Below are 17606 nucleotides of genomic sequence, written 5' to 3' on the forward strand. Positions count from 1 at the left end.
GGATCCACTACCAGGGACTACAATTCATCATTATAATTGGAAACTAGGTGATACCTGTGCCTGGAGGACATTTTCTTACGTTTGGTGAAGTCCCGTTTGTCAAGTAAACCATCACTTGCCTGCAAGGCTTCATGGCTAAGAAAAAAGACCACACTCTTCCTCAGATACAATATTCCAATCATCCCATTGCTCTCACCTTTGATCCTAAAAGGCCAGTTGCAGCTTTAAAAATAAAAACAACTGACACTAGTGTTTCCTTGGTCAAGGTGTTGTTTGTCTTCAAACATACTAGGCAATAGCACTTGAGAAGAGCATGGGGAACAGCTGAGACCATTTGAAGAAATCTCATGTGGGTTTTCAGACCTATTCTGAAAACCTTGTGGGCAACAGCCAAATTCCACCCCCACAACTGGAATAAGATTGACCTTTGCAGGAGAGAGATCAGGTTATGAGATGGAGAGAGGATGTCTCTTTGTGAGACATGGTAATAGGCTACTGAACCTGTTCAGGACTGGATCCTTGTACCCATGTACCAAAGCTAACCAAAGAAATGACCAAAAGCAGGAGACAAGAACTAGAGGTCAAGTGCAGCCAAAATTAATAACCGGAGAAGGAAAATACCCAATTTAACCAAAGCCAGGGTGAAAAATCAGAATACCATGACCCAGCGTAAAGGCAAGGGCAGATGCTGGAAGTGCAGAAAACTAGAGCACAGCAGGAGCTGCAGCTGGTAGATGAGGATTTGGATAGAACAAGTGCAGATGGACATACTGAACAGCAGCAAGGGAATGCTCTACAAGCTGCGTGAAAAGACTGCTCAGTGAGCTATAACCTAAAACTGGAGCTGCTTGAAAAGCAGGAAGGTAGGATAAGTCATACCAAGTCATTCCAGTTGTCCAGGAAAAATCATTAGCAATCTAGGACACTTTGCATACATCTTTCCATCATTTCCTAGAATTTAATGCCAATAAATGAAGGCCGACAACAGCCAGCCAAAATGTGTGAACATGCAATTCCATTACTCCTTCCCCCTCCTCCCCTCTGGGCCACTACAGCAGTGGTTTGCTATCTTTGAACCCGTGAACTTAGATTTTTAAAAGCTAGATCAAGTTTCCCAATTGTGAATGGCAACACCCAATTTGATGCTTAGCTCTTTCCCTAGCTCTTCCTTGCCCGATACTCTTAAACTTTAAAATGCAAGTGTAGATAGAACTTACGGTGACGTTGAATAGCACAGGGACATAATGAAAACAGCCACACACCTGGATTCAAACTACGTACGCAGCCTGCACTGCTCTAAGGAGGTCTTCCAGCCTGACAGGAGGATTCATGAGACGCATCAGGAAAAGCACAAGAACAAAGATGTAACCAGACATAGCCAACAGTCTGGTGGAGCAGAACAGCAGCAAGTAGCAAATAAGTTTAAAAATATATATTATTTGAGTCACTAGCTAGTGACTTATATCAGCTAATGGAGGTGCTAGGAAAAATGAAGGAAGTGAAAAGGCTTCAGTAACTGCAGTTCTCTAGATATCCTTACAACACAGCACCTGACCCCTGAGAACTCCACGAACTCCAAGACAGATGTAACTGGATGATAAGGACTGTCCTACATTCCAGTTCATGCAGAGCCCTGCGCATTTAAAAAATATATATCCAGAGAAGAACACACTGACAACCAGTGATTCAATACTCAGTAAAATTGGAAGCAAGCTCAGCATTGCCTGTCTTAAAATCATCACTAAGAAGACAGTTAGCAAAGAAAGATGAGCTGGTAGAGGGACAGAATGACAGTAAAATTTCAGTAGAGATACCTGGATTCATCACTCATCCTCCATCTGCTCTTACTTAACACAAAGCATCAAAAAAGTGTAAAGCAAATAATGAATTCCACCACGAGTATGCCAGGCTCTTGGAGAACATGCTCCCATAAGGTGGATGAAAAATATTACAGGATAACAGAATATGTAAATCTTGTTTTAAAGGCATCAAAAATACATCTTTAAACCTTGTTAACACAAATGTACATGCATACAGAGTAGAAGTTGTATTTTAGACCTATTACTTGATGACTAAAGCATGAATTAGCCCCTTTCGTTTTTGATGAAAATCTCTATGCACAGAAATATTGCTGGTTCTTGAGAGTTGAAGTATTTCACACTTGGATTGGACTGCCAAATTTCAGGCAATCTATTCTAAACATTAAATGTCAGAGCTGAGCTGGAAGCCACAGAATAAAACATTATGACAGGTTGTATCTGAAGTCTTTAATTTTAGTCCCTCGCAGTGAGACATGTGGAACAGGCACGAAGGGAAAGGAGAAGTTTATGCAAAATATGGTCAACATTCATGCCAAGTAGGAGAACAGCCCTGTTCCGTTTAGTGGACGAACAAAGCGCTGCTTCTGCTTAACAAACACAAGCTCTGCTTCGACATTTTCGGAGGACAAGTACACTTTTAAATACCACAGTTTAGAGACTTGTAAAAAACGTATATAGATAATATTCACAGTCATGTGCAGAGAGCCCCTATGGAAGCAGCAGACTGTCATTTGCAAGTTTATTAGTATAACAACTTCTGAAAAGATAGTTCAGAAGTCACTAATTCCAGGAAACATTGTTTCATCTTAATACTTTGGCCATTCACATTTGTTTTCTAGGCAACTTGCCAAAAACACTTGTCTTTCAGTAATAAACCACAGAATAACGGTAAAGAACTGGAGTTAATTATTAGGACAAAGTATAATAAACGAAAACACTTTGCCATGAATTTAACACATGCCAAAGGAGAGTCAACTGATGAAAATCATCAGAATTACTTTATAAATATGTATTCCTTTAAGGAGTAATAAGTATTGAATTTCGTGATGGTTTTGGCCTATATACTACAAAGCATTCCTCACACACAGGATGAAAACTCAGAAGCCACAGTATATTAGACCCCAGCTACTCAATTTAACAACAATGTAAACAACTCAATTTTAAGTATTACTTTTAAACCTCCAGTCTTACTGAGAGCAGCCACAGGAATAAATAAACAATTTAAAAAATTATGCGATTTTTTTTATTTCATTTTGTATGGTTAATTTTGTAGAAATAGGTTGGAAATAATCTTATGTGTGTCTTAACATCCTTAAGACGAGCATTATTTCTCCGGTGTTAAGTACAGAGGAGTAGTTTGAATTCATATAAAAATAGCAAATTCCAGAAAGTTTAACACCGTAACAAAAATGCCCGAACAAACAAATCACACAGAGACAAAACGAGCCCTCCACGAGCATCTACAGTCATGTACTATGGTCCGACATGGACGTTTCAAGCATCATGTCGCTTTCATTCATCTCAATCTCAAACGTTTCCTCCAGTGGACGACTGGTATCTGTACTTTTCCTCGGATTGGATGTTTCTAGCGTCACTATACCACTTTCATCCAGCGTTTGCCTTTCTATATCAAATTCTCTGAAATCCCACGAAGGTGAAATAATGTTCTTTAATGTCTTCATTGTATGCACATCAAAATTGTAACATCTTAACTTGTCTTTGATCTCTGTTCCTAAGGAAACAGACAAACCATCAGTGTATTCCAAGTGAACACTCCAAAACATGCATCTCAAAGCACTATCATCCAGTACATTTTATATCTACATCAAGAAGCTCTCACTGCTTAAGACTTAAGTTTAACAGAGTTGGTCCAGCACAATCCAGCAGTCTATATATCTCTTACAAAAAAAAAAAAAACAAAAAAAAGGAAGTTACTAAGTACAATTCAGATTCAAAGTCAAAGGACACGAACTGTGTAATGTCACAGTTAAGTTAGTAAGTCCAACAAAGCAGAAATATGTTGCAATGAAATTTTCTCTATCATAGAATACGAATATTTCAAACTGTGGTAATATACTGTATTACAGTAACAAAGCACTTATTTTGCCATTTGTAAATCCTTCTGCCTCCAAAAACAGAACTTTATCTCAGTTGTCTCTTATAGTGCACATTTTTGTTATTATGAATGACCTGGCCTATACCTCTCTACAGATAATCAACTCAAATCAAGTTTACCGATTTTCTTACCTGATACTTCTACTTCAGTTTCCCTCCACCCGCTTTGTTTTCTACACTGCCACAATCTTTTATATAAAAGAAATGATCACCTCCTCCCAAAGGCAGAATGCTTCTCTCTCTTTTTTTTTTTTTTTTTTTTTTTTTTTTTTTTTTTACACTGGTAGATTATTCACTGCCATGATGCTTCGAAAATCAGCAGTCATTTACAATCAGTTTTTCCACACTGAGCAATTCCAACTCATTTATCTTGTCTTAAAAGATAAGAAAGCTGAAATCCACCCCCCCAGAATTACCACTTTATAAGTTGACTAGATAATGCCACACAATATTTTTTTCCTGATGCCAGAATAAGACTTCTCTCAAAGAATCTGATGACAGACTTACCAATGTAAGCTTCGGAATCACCAATATACATTTCTATGCAATGTCCAAGCATTGTGACTGAAAATGTGTCATCCCTCCTAAGACCAAGGGCCTATCAAAAAGTATTAATTATACTTAGCAGTAGATAAAACAGTCATGCATGAAAAAGCCCTGTATAGCTCTCAGGTTTTTCTTTTTTTCTTACTTGAAAGCACTATCAGATCACAAGCCTTCACTGAAAAAATGAGTTCTTGTGCAACCAAAGTATTGCCACTTGAATTGGCTGAAGAAAAAATACAAAGCACAAGAACAAAACCAAAAAAGGACAGGTATCCAGGCTGAAGCTCATTCACAGCATATGAAATAAAACACACTAAAATAATGAAAATAAAAATTGTAAGGATATTAAATTTGTATAACCAAGTTATAGTTTACAATAAAGTAGACCGTATACATAATTACAACTAAGTGCATGTAAGGTACATGAGGTTGAATCAACTACATGTATTCTCAATTCAACTAACCCAAATGCTGGAAGTTCAGCATACTTAAAAATTCCCTATTACATTATGAAATCACTAAAGCTGTCCTAAAATTATAACAAACCAGTATCAAATAATTGAAGATTAATCTGACACAACAACAATACAAAAAAAAACATCAACAATCTTTAAGTTATGCTCACTGTAGAATTTCTATTGAGACACAGGTCAGAAATATTCCCAATCATTTCAGCTCTATGTGAGGTTTACAGACATAAAACTTAAGCAAAAATTATGAAATTCAGATAATTAATAACAAAGATTGACACAACTATTATGTTTTACAAAGAGGCTATTTTTAGTCAACAGAAAACTTGGCTTTCAAGAAAAAATGCAAAATAAACAGTAATTAGGCCTGGATAAGCTGTTGGCTCTTTTTTCTCCCCCCTCCCTAAAAGCCAAAGAGGCTGCTACAACAGATAGAGGATCTGGGGCCAGCACCTTTTTGATTTAAGCAGATTACCTACCGTATGAAAATAGTCAATTGCACTTTCAAAATTGCCCATTAGACTATGTATGTAGCCGATGGCAGAGTAAGTTGATGCGTTCTGAGGTATCAGTACAAGAGCCTGGCGATGGTATTCCAGGGCCTCTTCGTATTTCCTGTTGGGATTGAACACAGGATACCTGTTAGCAAGCTGTGGGGTGAAAGGTGCTTTTACTGTACTGCGCTGGTATTTTCCTTAGCACAGTGAAACACAAGCCATTCAAGAACTTCAGAACTACTGCTTCCTGCTTTTGACATAAGAGAATGCACAGAAGAGTTACGGATATTGGCAATTTTCTTCCTCAGCACTGAAGAGAAATCATTCCTTGTTTCCTCTACGTAACACAGCAGCTGCCTACAGCTAGACCCCATTTGGAGAGGATCTTAACAATTTGATATGGTAAATTACTTTAGATGTGTAACGATTCTTACTGTAACAGTAGCTTTATTTTGGTAAATTTTGTCTCCTCAGGGGAGACAAGGAGAAACATAAGAACTAAATTGCTCATTGTTTAAAATGAGAAATGCACCGTGGGCAGAAATTGCATGAGCCCTAATGCTGCATGCACTTTTTTTTGTTTGTTTTTGGGTCAGGCACATTTTGTTATTGCCTCTACCAGAAAATAAAACTTTAATTAATGAATAATTTTCAATTCAAAAATGGGTGGCTGGTATTTGAAGGCAAATATGGATATGTTAGACTGTTTATTGCATATTATTTTAAAACCAAGAATTATGGCATTACTCTGAGAAATTAAATTGTCACATTTAACACTACTGTACCATATTGTTAATAATAAAGACAATTTTAATCATCCCTCTAGAAGAAATTTTACTGCTAATAGTTTTAACAAATTTATGCATCAAATAAGAAAAAGCCATCAGAGGACATGTGGTAACGACACAGAAATTTTCTGCTACTGTTTGCTTACTGCACAAAACTTTCACATGGTTTGACACTTATTTACCCCTATAGTACTTGACTGTTGAATTAACTACTATGGTATTTTAAAATACTTCTTTCAATTTTCTTATGTGGAAGTTAGTGAATGGACATCCATCCAATACATTTTCACAACAGCACTAATGTACATTATTAGTGTGAGTAAATTCAGATTATTATGGACATTTAAAGTTGTCCAAAACATAGGTAAAACTGCCAAAATTCTCAACTTGACTTTATAATGAAAGACTATTTGCAAAGTTGTTTGGAAAAGCAACGTAATGCATTTCAACACAGTGCATACTGCCTGAACGTGATGCAAACGGTACTAACTTATTGCAAGAAACTTTAAATATATTTATGTCAAACTGTAAAAAGGATTTGGGAAAAAAAAAAAAGCACATCCTGCAATTAAACAACGAATAGATTTAGAAGCATTTGTTTCAGTGCCTTTCATTTGATGTTGGCAGAAGGGGCAGCTATTATACATCTAATTTCCTACTGAAAATGAAGACTAATTGGCAATCTAGCACAAAGCTCCTGAAGCCAGGGCTGCCTAAGTACAGCTTTTATTTACCCTAATCACTTTCTCATTAGCAACTTTGAAGCAGAAATTATAGTATACAGCATTTGGCCCAATTAAAACCAGGTTAAAAAAATGATACTAGTTAAAATCACATTAAATATTTCACAATGTTAAAATTTGCATATGTATTTTGCAGTGTATCCTTTCCTAAAATGGAGGAAAACACATGAATGAGATGTGAAAAATTTCTGCCTGCAAAAACAATGTTTCATTGCTGTGTTAACGTCACTGAAAATTTTACTCAAGTAAAACCAGAAACATTGATTCAAGCAACTAACCAGCAAGAAAACACCTTTATGATTAAATCTCTGAACACTGGAAGAGATGTCAGAATTTGGCCAGCAGCATGAGTCAGATCCTTCTAAGGATCTAAAAGGCTATGACAAGGTTTCTATCAAGTAAGAATCAGTAGTGAAGATAAGCCTTCTGCAATAAGTACTTTAACTTCTATGTGAAAAAGAGTATATAAGGAGTGATTCGTATGTTAATATTCACAAGGTGATTTAGGGGATTTTGTTTTTATAAGATACTTCTATACAGCTGTTATGTGGTACCTAACGTAAATAGGTGGTACCTTACAGTAAACAAGTAGCCGTACAGAAAACATTTGTGTAATACTTTAGATAAACGTAGCTCTACTACTCTCTGCTTACTTGAGTTTTCTGCAGACGTGTCCCAAGTTGTTCAATAAAGGTTCCCACTTATCAACAGTTACCTGCAGAATAACACAAAAATTCAGGTAACTTCAGTTTCCTTCGACTTTCAGTGATATTAACAAAACTTGTTTACTATTTAACCAACAGTCACATTTAAAGCCTCCCAGGTTAGAAGCACTGAAATCTTCTTAGATCTTCATGGAATAATCACAACTACAGAGGGTCTTTTTATGCTGCATTTCTCCAACAGTCTAAATTTGTGCGTTCTTAAAAAAAAAAAAAAAAAAAAAAAAAGCAAGCTCATTTCAGGTACACAGATTTTGTAAACCATCAAAATTCTTAGACACTTTTTCCTGAAATCAGACAAATAAGTTGAATTTGATACATTATAAATTTGCAGCTTGTGTGAATATACACAAAACAGTCTGCGTGTTCAAGTGTTTCAGGAAGCAGGAAAATAGTGGTTGAATCTCGACTCATAGAGAAACCCAAACCACACGCACATCTGCTGTCAGTGATTTTCTTCAGAAAGTTAGTTTCTGCTACTGAGAAAACCCAGAAGAGTCACCAAACTGGCAACGCACTTCGAAGCCTCTCACTTCTAAATCCTTTCGGTTTCACAATTAACTATCCCTGAGCGGATTCCCATGCAGTGGCCCCCTCTGGTAGACGGGCCCCCATCCCCGCCTGCAGGATTTTGTTCAGAACAAGAGGGAAGTCATCCAAGAAAACGGGCTAACGCTCCAGGCAACGGGACCCATCTCCATGCACCCAGTTCCGCCACCAGGCCAAGAGCCACAGGTCTACTGAGACCCAAGAGTGAGCATCAGATCTGGATTATACTGCCCACTCAGTAACTGTAATTCTATTTTTTAATTGCACACAGAAATGTCTCTTCAGTGCTATGGAAAGGCAAAAAGCAGACGGTGAAGAGTCTCATCTGAAACGCCAACATACCCAATTACTTTAAAGTCAAATTTATATTATTTGTATTTTAAAGTGAATGCAACATATTTTCCCCACAAAACATTACAGAAGTGGCTAAAGTTTTACACATTTCTGATCACTGACATTAAGAGGAAAAATACCTCATTTCCAATAGCTTTGATTTTTTCCAGTGCATCAAGAAACCATTTTTCTGCAGTTTTCCAGCTAAATATTAGAGAGAAGATAAAGTAAATTATCAAGTTTTCATTAGCTGTGTGAGAAAATCTGTATGACAAGAAACATTTCTTTTGCTTCATTTATGACCAAATAATGTAATCTATAAAAATAGTAATTGAAATTTACTGCATTTCATTTGGCCACGTGATCCTAAGAGCTGACAAGACAAAACTAAGAAAACAGAAGCAGCTCAAGAACATTCATTAAACAGTTCTTACATTTTAAAGAATAAATTTGGAATTTATTCCCCTGCCCCTCCCCTCCAAAAATCCAAGAGTTTAGGGTGAACACTACTAGAACCGAAAGAAACCTGGCATTCTACAGCTCGAACCAAGTATTTTAGTAGATATTCTGATAAATTACATTTTCAGAAAAAATCCATGCTAAAAAATTTAATCTCATTTTGCAAACTTACTCTCCGTTTTGAAATGCAACCACTCCAACTTCATGCATGACAAAAGGATCCTCGGGTGCAATGCTTAAAGCTTGGCTGAAGAACCTTTCAGCTAACTTAGAGTTGTTGGTCAAACCATATTCCAGGCCAATATAGAGCATTGGCAAATGGCACCTGCAAAAAAAAAGTGCATGCCCTAATTATTTCTGTCATGAACAACAAAGAAATACCAAGTATGTTTGCATATACTTATGTACATACAAGTAAAGAGTTGATTTGAAATAGACTACCAACTTAAGGGTGAATTTAAAAGATTTTATATTTGTAATTGACAAGAATTTGAACTCTAATTTAAAATAGTAACTTAATCTGGAATCACGTGCATGTATTTTCTCAGTGTCTAAGTTCTAAGTTTTTTTTTCCAGCTTCCTACATTTCATACACAAATAGGGTATACATATATATATATACACACACACACACAAATAGTACAAATACTATTTTATGCTGCAATATAACATGATTACTATTCATTTTACAGTTCTCTTCACAGCATCAAGCAGCTGCTCAAGACACTAATACACAGAAGTTTATGACATGAAGTGGCTGAAACATGATTTGCCTAAGTTTCAAAGAACTTTCAGACAGAAAACAGATTTGACTGGGTAACAATAAATTGCCCAAACAGCCAAAATTCTTTGGTCCCTACTGCAAACATTGATGCTGAATGAAGCAAGGGGTAATCTAAGGAAAGCGTGCATCAAAGGCTATATAAAAATAAGCACAGTAAATCTCACAAGGATGTCCATCAATTTAATCAATTTAATATAGCCAGTTTTTAAAAGTAATGATATATAAAAGCAACATTCTTTCAGCTCAGCTTCCCCCCCATAAAACAGCTAAAGAATAAAAACATAAAAAAACAAGGTCTTGAATAAATTTGGCTTTCAACATCATCTGAAGAACTGGAATATCCACAAGACGCAACAGTTTTTTTTTTAAATTTAATCCAAGATGACAAGTTGCTGGTGTCTGGACCAAGGAAATATAATCAACTCTACTTCTCAGGATGGGGTAAGCTCCTGATCCATGGTGCAGTCCAAAGAAGGAGATGAGCTTTTGATATCATATGGTTAATAGAAAGAAAATCAGAAAAATAGAAAAAAATAGAATATAGAAAATAGAAAAATTGGAAAAAAAATAGATAAATAGAAGAAAAGGAAAAAAGAAAGAAAAAAGAAAAAGAAAGGAAGGAAACTTCATATTGCCCTCTCCTACTTTCGAGGGATAAAGATGCATCAGAAAACTCCTGTTGTCCTTGAAGTTCTTGAAAGAAAAAGATGAGATACTGAACAAGCCCAGTTCAGCCTCCGATTTGAGTGCTGCTGCCACCATGGAGAGAGCAGGACACTCCAGACTATTCTAACGTTCAGCATTGCAGCCTCCAAGGATTTTTAGAAGTGCACCATAGTAGAACATAAATCCAACTCAAGAGAGCGCGATGACATTCTTGCACCACATTTCAACGCTTGCCACAGCGCAAACCAGGCTCCTAAGAGGGGTTGCCCAGACAATCTGCAATAACTTCTTTTTCTTTCACTAGAACATACTTCGTAGTATAAGTATAGAAAAAACATCTATATAAGCATTAGTAATGTATATACCTGTATTTAATAAACTTACACCAAGTATTAAAAATCACTAAATGTTGCTAATGAATACCTACCTCCTTTCCCTTCCCAAGTAATCTCTGGGAACATAATTGAAGAAAAACATATGTTAAACAAAGGCAAATCTTGCCTCTAATCCTGCCAGCAACTAAAATGAGTACTAACAATTTAAACAAAATACCTAAGTGCTGCATATCATTTAATTGTGTCTTACTCAAATAGGCCAGCAGTAATACTACCCATTTCTTAACACTGTAACACTTGAAAAATTCTGAAGTTTGAAAATTGTAACAGTGATCAAGTGCCAAAATAAAATCAACAGATCATGAAACTCTACTCTTCTCTCTTGTTCCCTATCAGATACTCGTTGCAAATGCACCTCTACTCTTAAAAGGATATACATCAGCATTATAAACTATTCACGTATTACTTGAAGGGGTTTTTGCCATACCCTTTCATGAGCTGTGCAGCTGTGAAGTAGGCAGCCATGGCCTGGTCATGCTCGCTCTCAACGGCGAAGGAGTGTCCGTACGCGATCCACGCGGGCCCGTACGTCCTCTCCAGTGTAGTAGCTTTGCTAAAAGCAAGAGCCCATCAATGCAGTAAATAGCTGGAATTAAATTTCATCCAATTCAACTGTCTACTTACAAAGCTATGTCTCGTAGTTAAGAATCCATTAACATAATTTACACCGATCATTACAGAAGATAAGTTCATTTTAAAAGTTCACTGCGAAACTATTTAACGTTTTCAAGAATTTACTGTGATATTCCTGTGGCTGTTCATACAGGTCAGAAGTCATTTGATATTATTGAATACAAAAAATGATGCAGTAGGTGAATTGAGCAAGGCATAGGAAAAAGCAGTAGCAACTTGTAACACATGACAAAGTTTTAGCTATACATTTACAAATAAATAAAATTCAAGGAAATGGAAGCATCACAAGCAGGATACAGAAATACCAAATTATGAACTCATATTGATCTGTCTGTAGGAATGTTGCCATGTTACCCTACTGATTTTAGTGAAGAGTATTAACTTGTAGCATTTCAGACATTTTCCTCACATCACAGAGGCACATAAAACTTCACGGAAGTGTCAAAAGACATCAAAACTGCAACCTGGAAGTTCCACAGAGAAATGGACAGGAATATGATGAAGTTCATCCTTTCTAAGTCTCAAGACAGAAGCTTTTCTAACTAAAAACTTCATGACAGATGCATCCAACCTTCTCTTAAGAGCTTTTTTTCCCCACAGAGATCCCCATTTTACATAAATAATCTATTCCTTTGCTTAAATATCTTTACGACCGCTACAGTTTTTCCCCTAACATTTAATCTAGACTTGTTTGACACAGTGAAACTCATTATTTCTTGTCACAGACCATGGGAAACAGTTTGGTATCTGTCTCTTGACATAAAACTTTACAGATTTGAACATATGCATCCTCCCACTCTACATCCTAGACAGCTTCAATTACTTCAGAAACTTTCCTCATAGGTCAAGTTTCCCAGAACGTTTGTTTCCTGTCTTCTCTTGACTTTTATTCAAATGTGTCACATCCTTCTGGAGCTCCCTACTCATTCTGACTCGTCGATAGACTTGTCAACATTAAAACAGAGCTTTTCTAATTTTACAGGGGATGGGTGATAGTCTATCCCAAATGTTATTTTCCCAATTAGTGCTGAGCTGTGGAAAGCCTTTTGTAAGATCTGCAGGAAGAAACCAGCACTTAGATACAGTGTGAGACAGCCTGATTCCTTCAGGAGCAAGCAGGATCATCCTCACACACTCCTTACACAGCCAACACTCCTCTCTGACCTGTTTAGTAGGTTAGAGGTCAGGCTTTCCACAGCCTCTTCCTAGGATTTGCATTTTAGGAAGCATCTGAGACTCTAGCACATGGTCTTGCAAGCCTGAAACACTGACAGAGGATTGGCACTTTCACCCACAGTATTTCCAAATCCTTTTCTAAAAAAACTGCTGCCAAGACCACAGTTACCGCTGGCCTTGCAGTTGTACACTTTATCATTCTCCCTCCACGTAATTTAGGCATCTACTTATCATTCTATTTTCATCAGATTGTTTTAGTCTTTGACAAGATCACACTAAATTCTAGTCAAGTTTTACAACACATTTAGAGACCCTTCTATGTAGCTTGCAGATTTAGTAAAGATATTTTATCACCCGAAACACCTAAGTGACCTAAGTCACCCAGGACAACTCCCCAAAGAATTTTACTGCAGAATTTTACAGAAATTTAAATAGCCTAAGTTATTAATTTATTTTTGCATACATGGTCAATCTACAACAGATTCCAAAGAAAACAAATGCAAGTCTTACAGACTGATTTAAAACGGTTTAGGCTTGTAGCACCAAACAAACGCCCTTCTTCAGAACAACCAACCTAGCAGTCCAAGGCTGCCTAAGCAAAGAGTCAAGCAGGCCAATTGCAGGATTTTCTAACTCTTCTCTTTGAGTTATGTAATCTGAACCTGGTAGAATACTTATGCGTCCTTTAGCCAAAGTCTGAGTCTTGATTACCTAACCATAATTAGCCTGGCACCATGAGTGAATGCAGTCACCACACCTACCCTTAATAAGGAGTAAACTCCATAAAGAAAACCTAGATTAGGCCCATAAAATATTTTTAAATTATTATGAAGACTGAGGTTTAATTGCCACACCAAAGAAAGGTGTAAATTAAAGGAATATTTTAGAAGTAACAAGTTGACCTGGCCTTCTGTGTATTAAATAAGCCTAGAAAAACAGTGAACATTAAGGATTTATTTAGCAAGTGCAACAGATTCAAGTAACAGACACTGGACAAGTTTTACCTGAGGTATCTTCTGGCATGTTCATTTTTGTGGCCAACCATGAGATAGTAGCATCCTACTGCAAACCACGACACCTACACATTATTTCAAAATAGAATAGTTTAGCCATATTATGCTAATTTTAGTAAAACAAAACCACAACTGATTTGTGACAGAGGAACAGACGACAGAAGTTATGAACGTTTTCAATGAAATGATTGTCAGTTTAATTTTTTTTTTATTGCAGATAAGCTAAACCTGCTGGCATGTACTAGAAATATGTATGACATTAACTCTGTGTGTTCAATCTCAAGAAGGGAAAGCTAAGAACAAATCCTACTGCAGTCTTCAACTGTCGTATAGAAGGGAATAGAGAAGACAGAGCTACATCCTTCTTAGAGGTGCCCAGTACTAGAATGAGAGGCAATGGGCACAAGCTGCCACATGGGATATTCAGACTGAATCAATGAGAGATCAAATACTGGAACAGACTGATCAGAGAGACACCTTCTGCCATCTTTTAAGTTTTTGTTGACAGGAAAATCTTTATATTGAATTAATTTTATAGGTACTTTATTTTAAAAGAGCCTTCACACAAGAAAGTTGCAATGTAGGGATAGTAGTAGATGTAAACTTTTCATTAGCTCCACTCAAAGATTTGGAATTCTGGTTGCTCAAAATGACTATTACAACTTCTGTTTGTATCATCTACAGCAAACTAGCTCCTAATGAACAGTTGGAAAAAACTTACAGGATTATTTGGATACAAGTCCACCAGTTTGTGAGAAAGATAGAAAAGCTCTGGATAGGGGAAGAAACAAAAACAAAAAAGAAGCAAAACATTAATACATTAAGATGTTTCAAGCCATTTAATTTTCTACTTGGAATATGCAGAACATCTAGGGGTACTAATGCACGAACCAATAATTTTTTTTTTTTTTGCTTAGCTATGATGTTTTTAATTGCCTGGAAATTGATTCAATTTTCCAGTTAACTAAAAAAAGTTACATATTAAGAGCACACAAACAAGCAGCTACACATCCCACTAATAATTATGCAAAACTTAGGGAGGTCATTAACAGCCATTAAAATAAATGTCTGTAGTATTACACTTGAAAGCATCTTGTAAAGGTTTCAAGAAGGCCAAAGTTCGGCTTCCTACATCTAAAAAAATGACACATTGGCTAGCTTAGTTCAAAGAAAAGCCCCGTGCTTCAATATGCTGAAAACTGGACAAAATAATCATTCTACTATTTAGAATAATTCAAAATAGAATTATTAAAATAATTAAAGAAAAATCTATAATATATTTTAACAGGAAACTGAATTAATTTGATACTGGTTAATTATTCTCATGCTCATACAAAAGAAACACTATTACAGTATATAAGATTGCTGTTTTCCTGGGGTACAGTGTTCTTAGACCGCTGAATTTTGTCCTGGACTTCCTTGCATCCAATTTTTGGTTTCAAGAAATTCAAATATACAAAACTTTTTACAAAATAACAATTTACAAAATGGTTCTCATGGCAGACTCTCTTATAAGAAATTACTGAAATTAATTACCTATTTGTTTACTGTGAATCTTACTAGCTCCTTGATTCTATTTTCCAAATGGTTTTGAAGACATCTATGCTAATCATTTGGATCTGAATGCTTATACAGAATTTGAAATGAGAAAAAGAACCATCGCAGATCAAAATCAGCTAGTCTTGTAATTTTTAAAGATATTGCATGATTATAAGCAGATTTGAATTAGAAATGAAATCCTCACAATAGCAAATGCAAGGAGAGAGAGTCCATAAAATCATCTGTTACGGAAAATGTTAACTTGAGCATACACACTGCTGAGGACTTCCTTACAATTTAAATGATTATATTTTCTTCTGTTGCTAGGAGAAAAAAAAAGTACATCTAGATCCTCTAGAAAGAACACCCTAAAACAGACCTCAAACTACAGAAATGAAACAATGTAGTTCACTACCTTTCTACCTACACAGATCCTTGTAAAAAGACAGCAAATTTCATGTTCATAATAGTAAAGATTATTTGTATAACTACTTCGGGCTGGTTCCGAGGATCCCTTTCAAAAATTCCCTTCTTTCCCATCGTGCTCTTGAAAAAATAGGCAGAGGAAAAGAAAAAAATCTGTAGATTTATGGATCGGATTTTTGGAGTGACTATCCATTTTTTAAACTAAAATAAGAATTAAAAGCACCAAGCTTTTATTGCCTGGAAATTGATTCAATTTTCCAGTTGTGAAGCTGAAGGCAGCAGAGGAAGGGAGAGGATGGATAGATGTGCAGCACAGTGTTCACCACATACATATAACAACAACAAAGTAAATATTTTTGTCTTTCTTATTAAATATTATGTTTCTATGTTTCTTACCATTTGCTTTATTTAGCTCCACAAGCGTCCCTATATGCACAGGTAAACAGTTTGCATGGAAAGGATCTTTTTCCATTACTCTAAAAATAGAGAGAATAATAAGCAATATGCATTTTCAAAATTTCCAGTGTGTTACAAATTTCTTTTATGGTATGCAATGTTCAGGTTAATTACTACTTTAAGACAACCTAGTGACTAGAAAAGAACTATTCACAGCATAAACGCTAATTTTAAGGACATATATATTGATGTCAAATATTAAGTCTTTAATATTTATTTAGTATAAATATTAAATTTAGCTTAACAGGTAAGGATAAGAAAATTCTGGCAGCCTGAATATACAATTAGAAAAACAGAATATAAACCAACAGACAGCAAGCAACATTTCTATTCATTCAACTCATAAGCTCCACAAGCTTAGCTGCAATTTTAAAGTAGCAAATCTGAACTTCCCGAGCTTCGGGAAAGAGGTTCTACAACACTAAGCAGTATGTCTCAGGAAACATGCTTAGTTGAAATTTTAAGTTTTATTGTCTGTGCTGCTTAAAATGGGAAAAAAGTCTCACAGACAAGACGTTGCATGAAGGACAGGGCTTGCAGGCAATCATCCTTTCCATAAGGACTGGCATTTGATAAACAGAAGGAGGAAAAAGAATTTTTTGCAACAGGTTTGCAGAAGCTCTTAAATCACAAGTACAGTGTTACAACTCCTGACAATTCTCTGACAAGAAATAGACTTGGAAACATTTAAAGCTTTGAAGTATTTGAAAATGTAAATGAAGTATTTGCAAAGTCAAAAGAAAAATGAAGTTTACAAATCACTCCCTTGAAGGCAGCCTAAAAATTTGAAGTCATCTGGACTTCTAAGATTACTATTTCTAGGCTCTGGAATCTGGGACATTCTCTTCCTCAGGACATACATATATAAACTTCTGCCACTTTCTGCTACAGGAGTTTTGGCAACTAGATAAATCATATAAAAATGTGGTAACATAATTTTATTGACTTCAGTGAAGTCCTTAACTCCAATGGGAACATGATTTTACTCAGATATTTACATTTTCATCAGCAGGGAGTATTCTCTAGAGCATTGCCAAACTCTTGCCAGAACGGGCCTCTAGGGAATATTCTACATGGCTATGGTTTCCTTGTGCCAAGAAAAAGCTGCATTACAAACTATAAAGTCGAATATTTATTTTACACTACAGTGTCTTGAGACTATGCAGTACACAGAAACACATAGTTTTCCTATAAAAAAAGAAAGTATATCAGGGCTGCACAGAACAACTCAACAGCCATGGGAATCATACTTAGGAAATCAAGGCAAATCACACTTCCCAAATGACCACCAGACTCAAACCTGCTCACTCTGAAGGCCAAATCAGAGGCAACTAGAGAACCTGTGAAGCTGAAGGCAGCAGAGGAAGGGAGAGGATGGATAGATGTGCAGCACAGTGTTCACGACATGGAGCTTTGCTTTGGCTATCAGCTTTTATGCATGTCATTGCACTTGGTAATGAAATTTCTAAGTCCAGG

The 17606-nt window shown here is 36.1% G+C and overlaps 1 protein-coding gene across 2 annotated transcripts in view; it reads right to left on the reverse strand.

Annotated features, from left to right (window-relative positions):
• Positions 1-2242: 2242 nt before the first annotated feature.
• The window catches only part of CDC16 (cell division cycle 16), a 441073-nt gene continuing 425709 nt past the window's right edge, over positions 2243-17606 (reverse strand). For both annotated transcript variants that reach the window (XM_088530271.1, XM_088530265.1), the window contains 10 exons: positions 16071-16150; positions 14431-14480; positions 13701-13774; positions 11315-11440; positions 9215-9367; positions 8724-8787; positions 7633-7694; positions 5431-5566; positions 4443-4533; positions 2243-3552 (listed from right to left, as the gene is read on the reverse strand). In XM_088530271.1, coding sequence (XP_088386397.1) covers positions 3287-3552; positions 4443-4533; positions 5431-5566; positions 7633-7694; positions 8724-8787; positions 9215-9367; positions 11315-11440; positions 13701-13774; positions 14431-14480; positions 16071-16150 — 1102 coding nt within the window. In that variant the 3' untranslated portion in view covers positions 2243-3286. The remainder of the gene's footprint in view (positions 3553-4442; positions 4534-5430; positions 5567-7632; positions 7695-8723; positions 8788-9214; positions 9368-11314; positions 11441-13700; positions 13775-14430; positions 14481-16070; positions 16151-17606) is intronic.

This window comes from Tinamus guttatus, unplaced genomic scaffold (genome assembly GCF_059628265.1).
Source record: "Tinamus guttatus ecotype Peru unplaced genomic scaffold, ASM5962826v1 Tinamus_guttatus_pri_ptg000030l, whole genome shotgun sequence".
NCBI lineage: Eukaryota > Metazoa > Chordata > Aves > Tinamiformes > Tinamidae > Tinamus > Tinamus guttatus.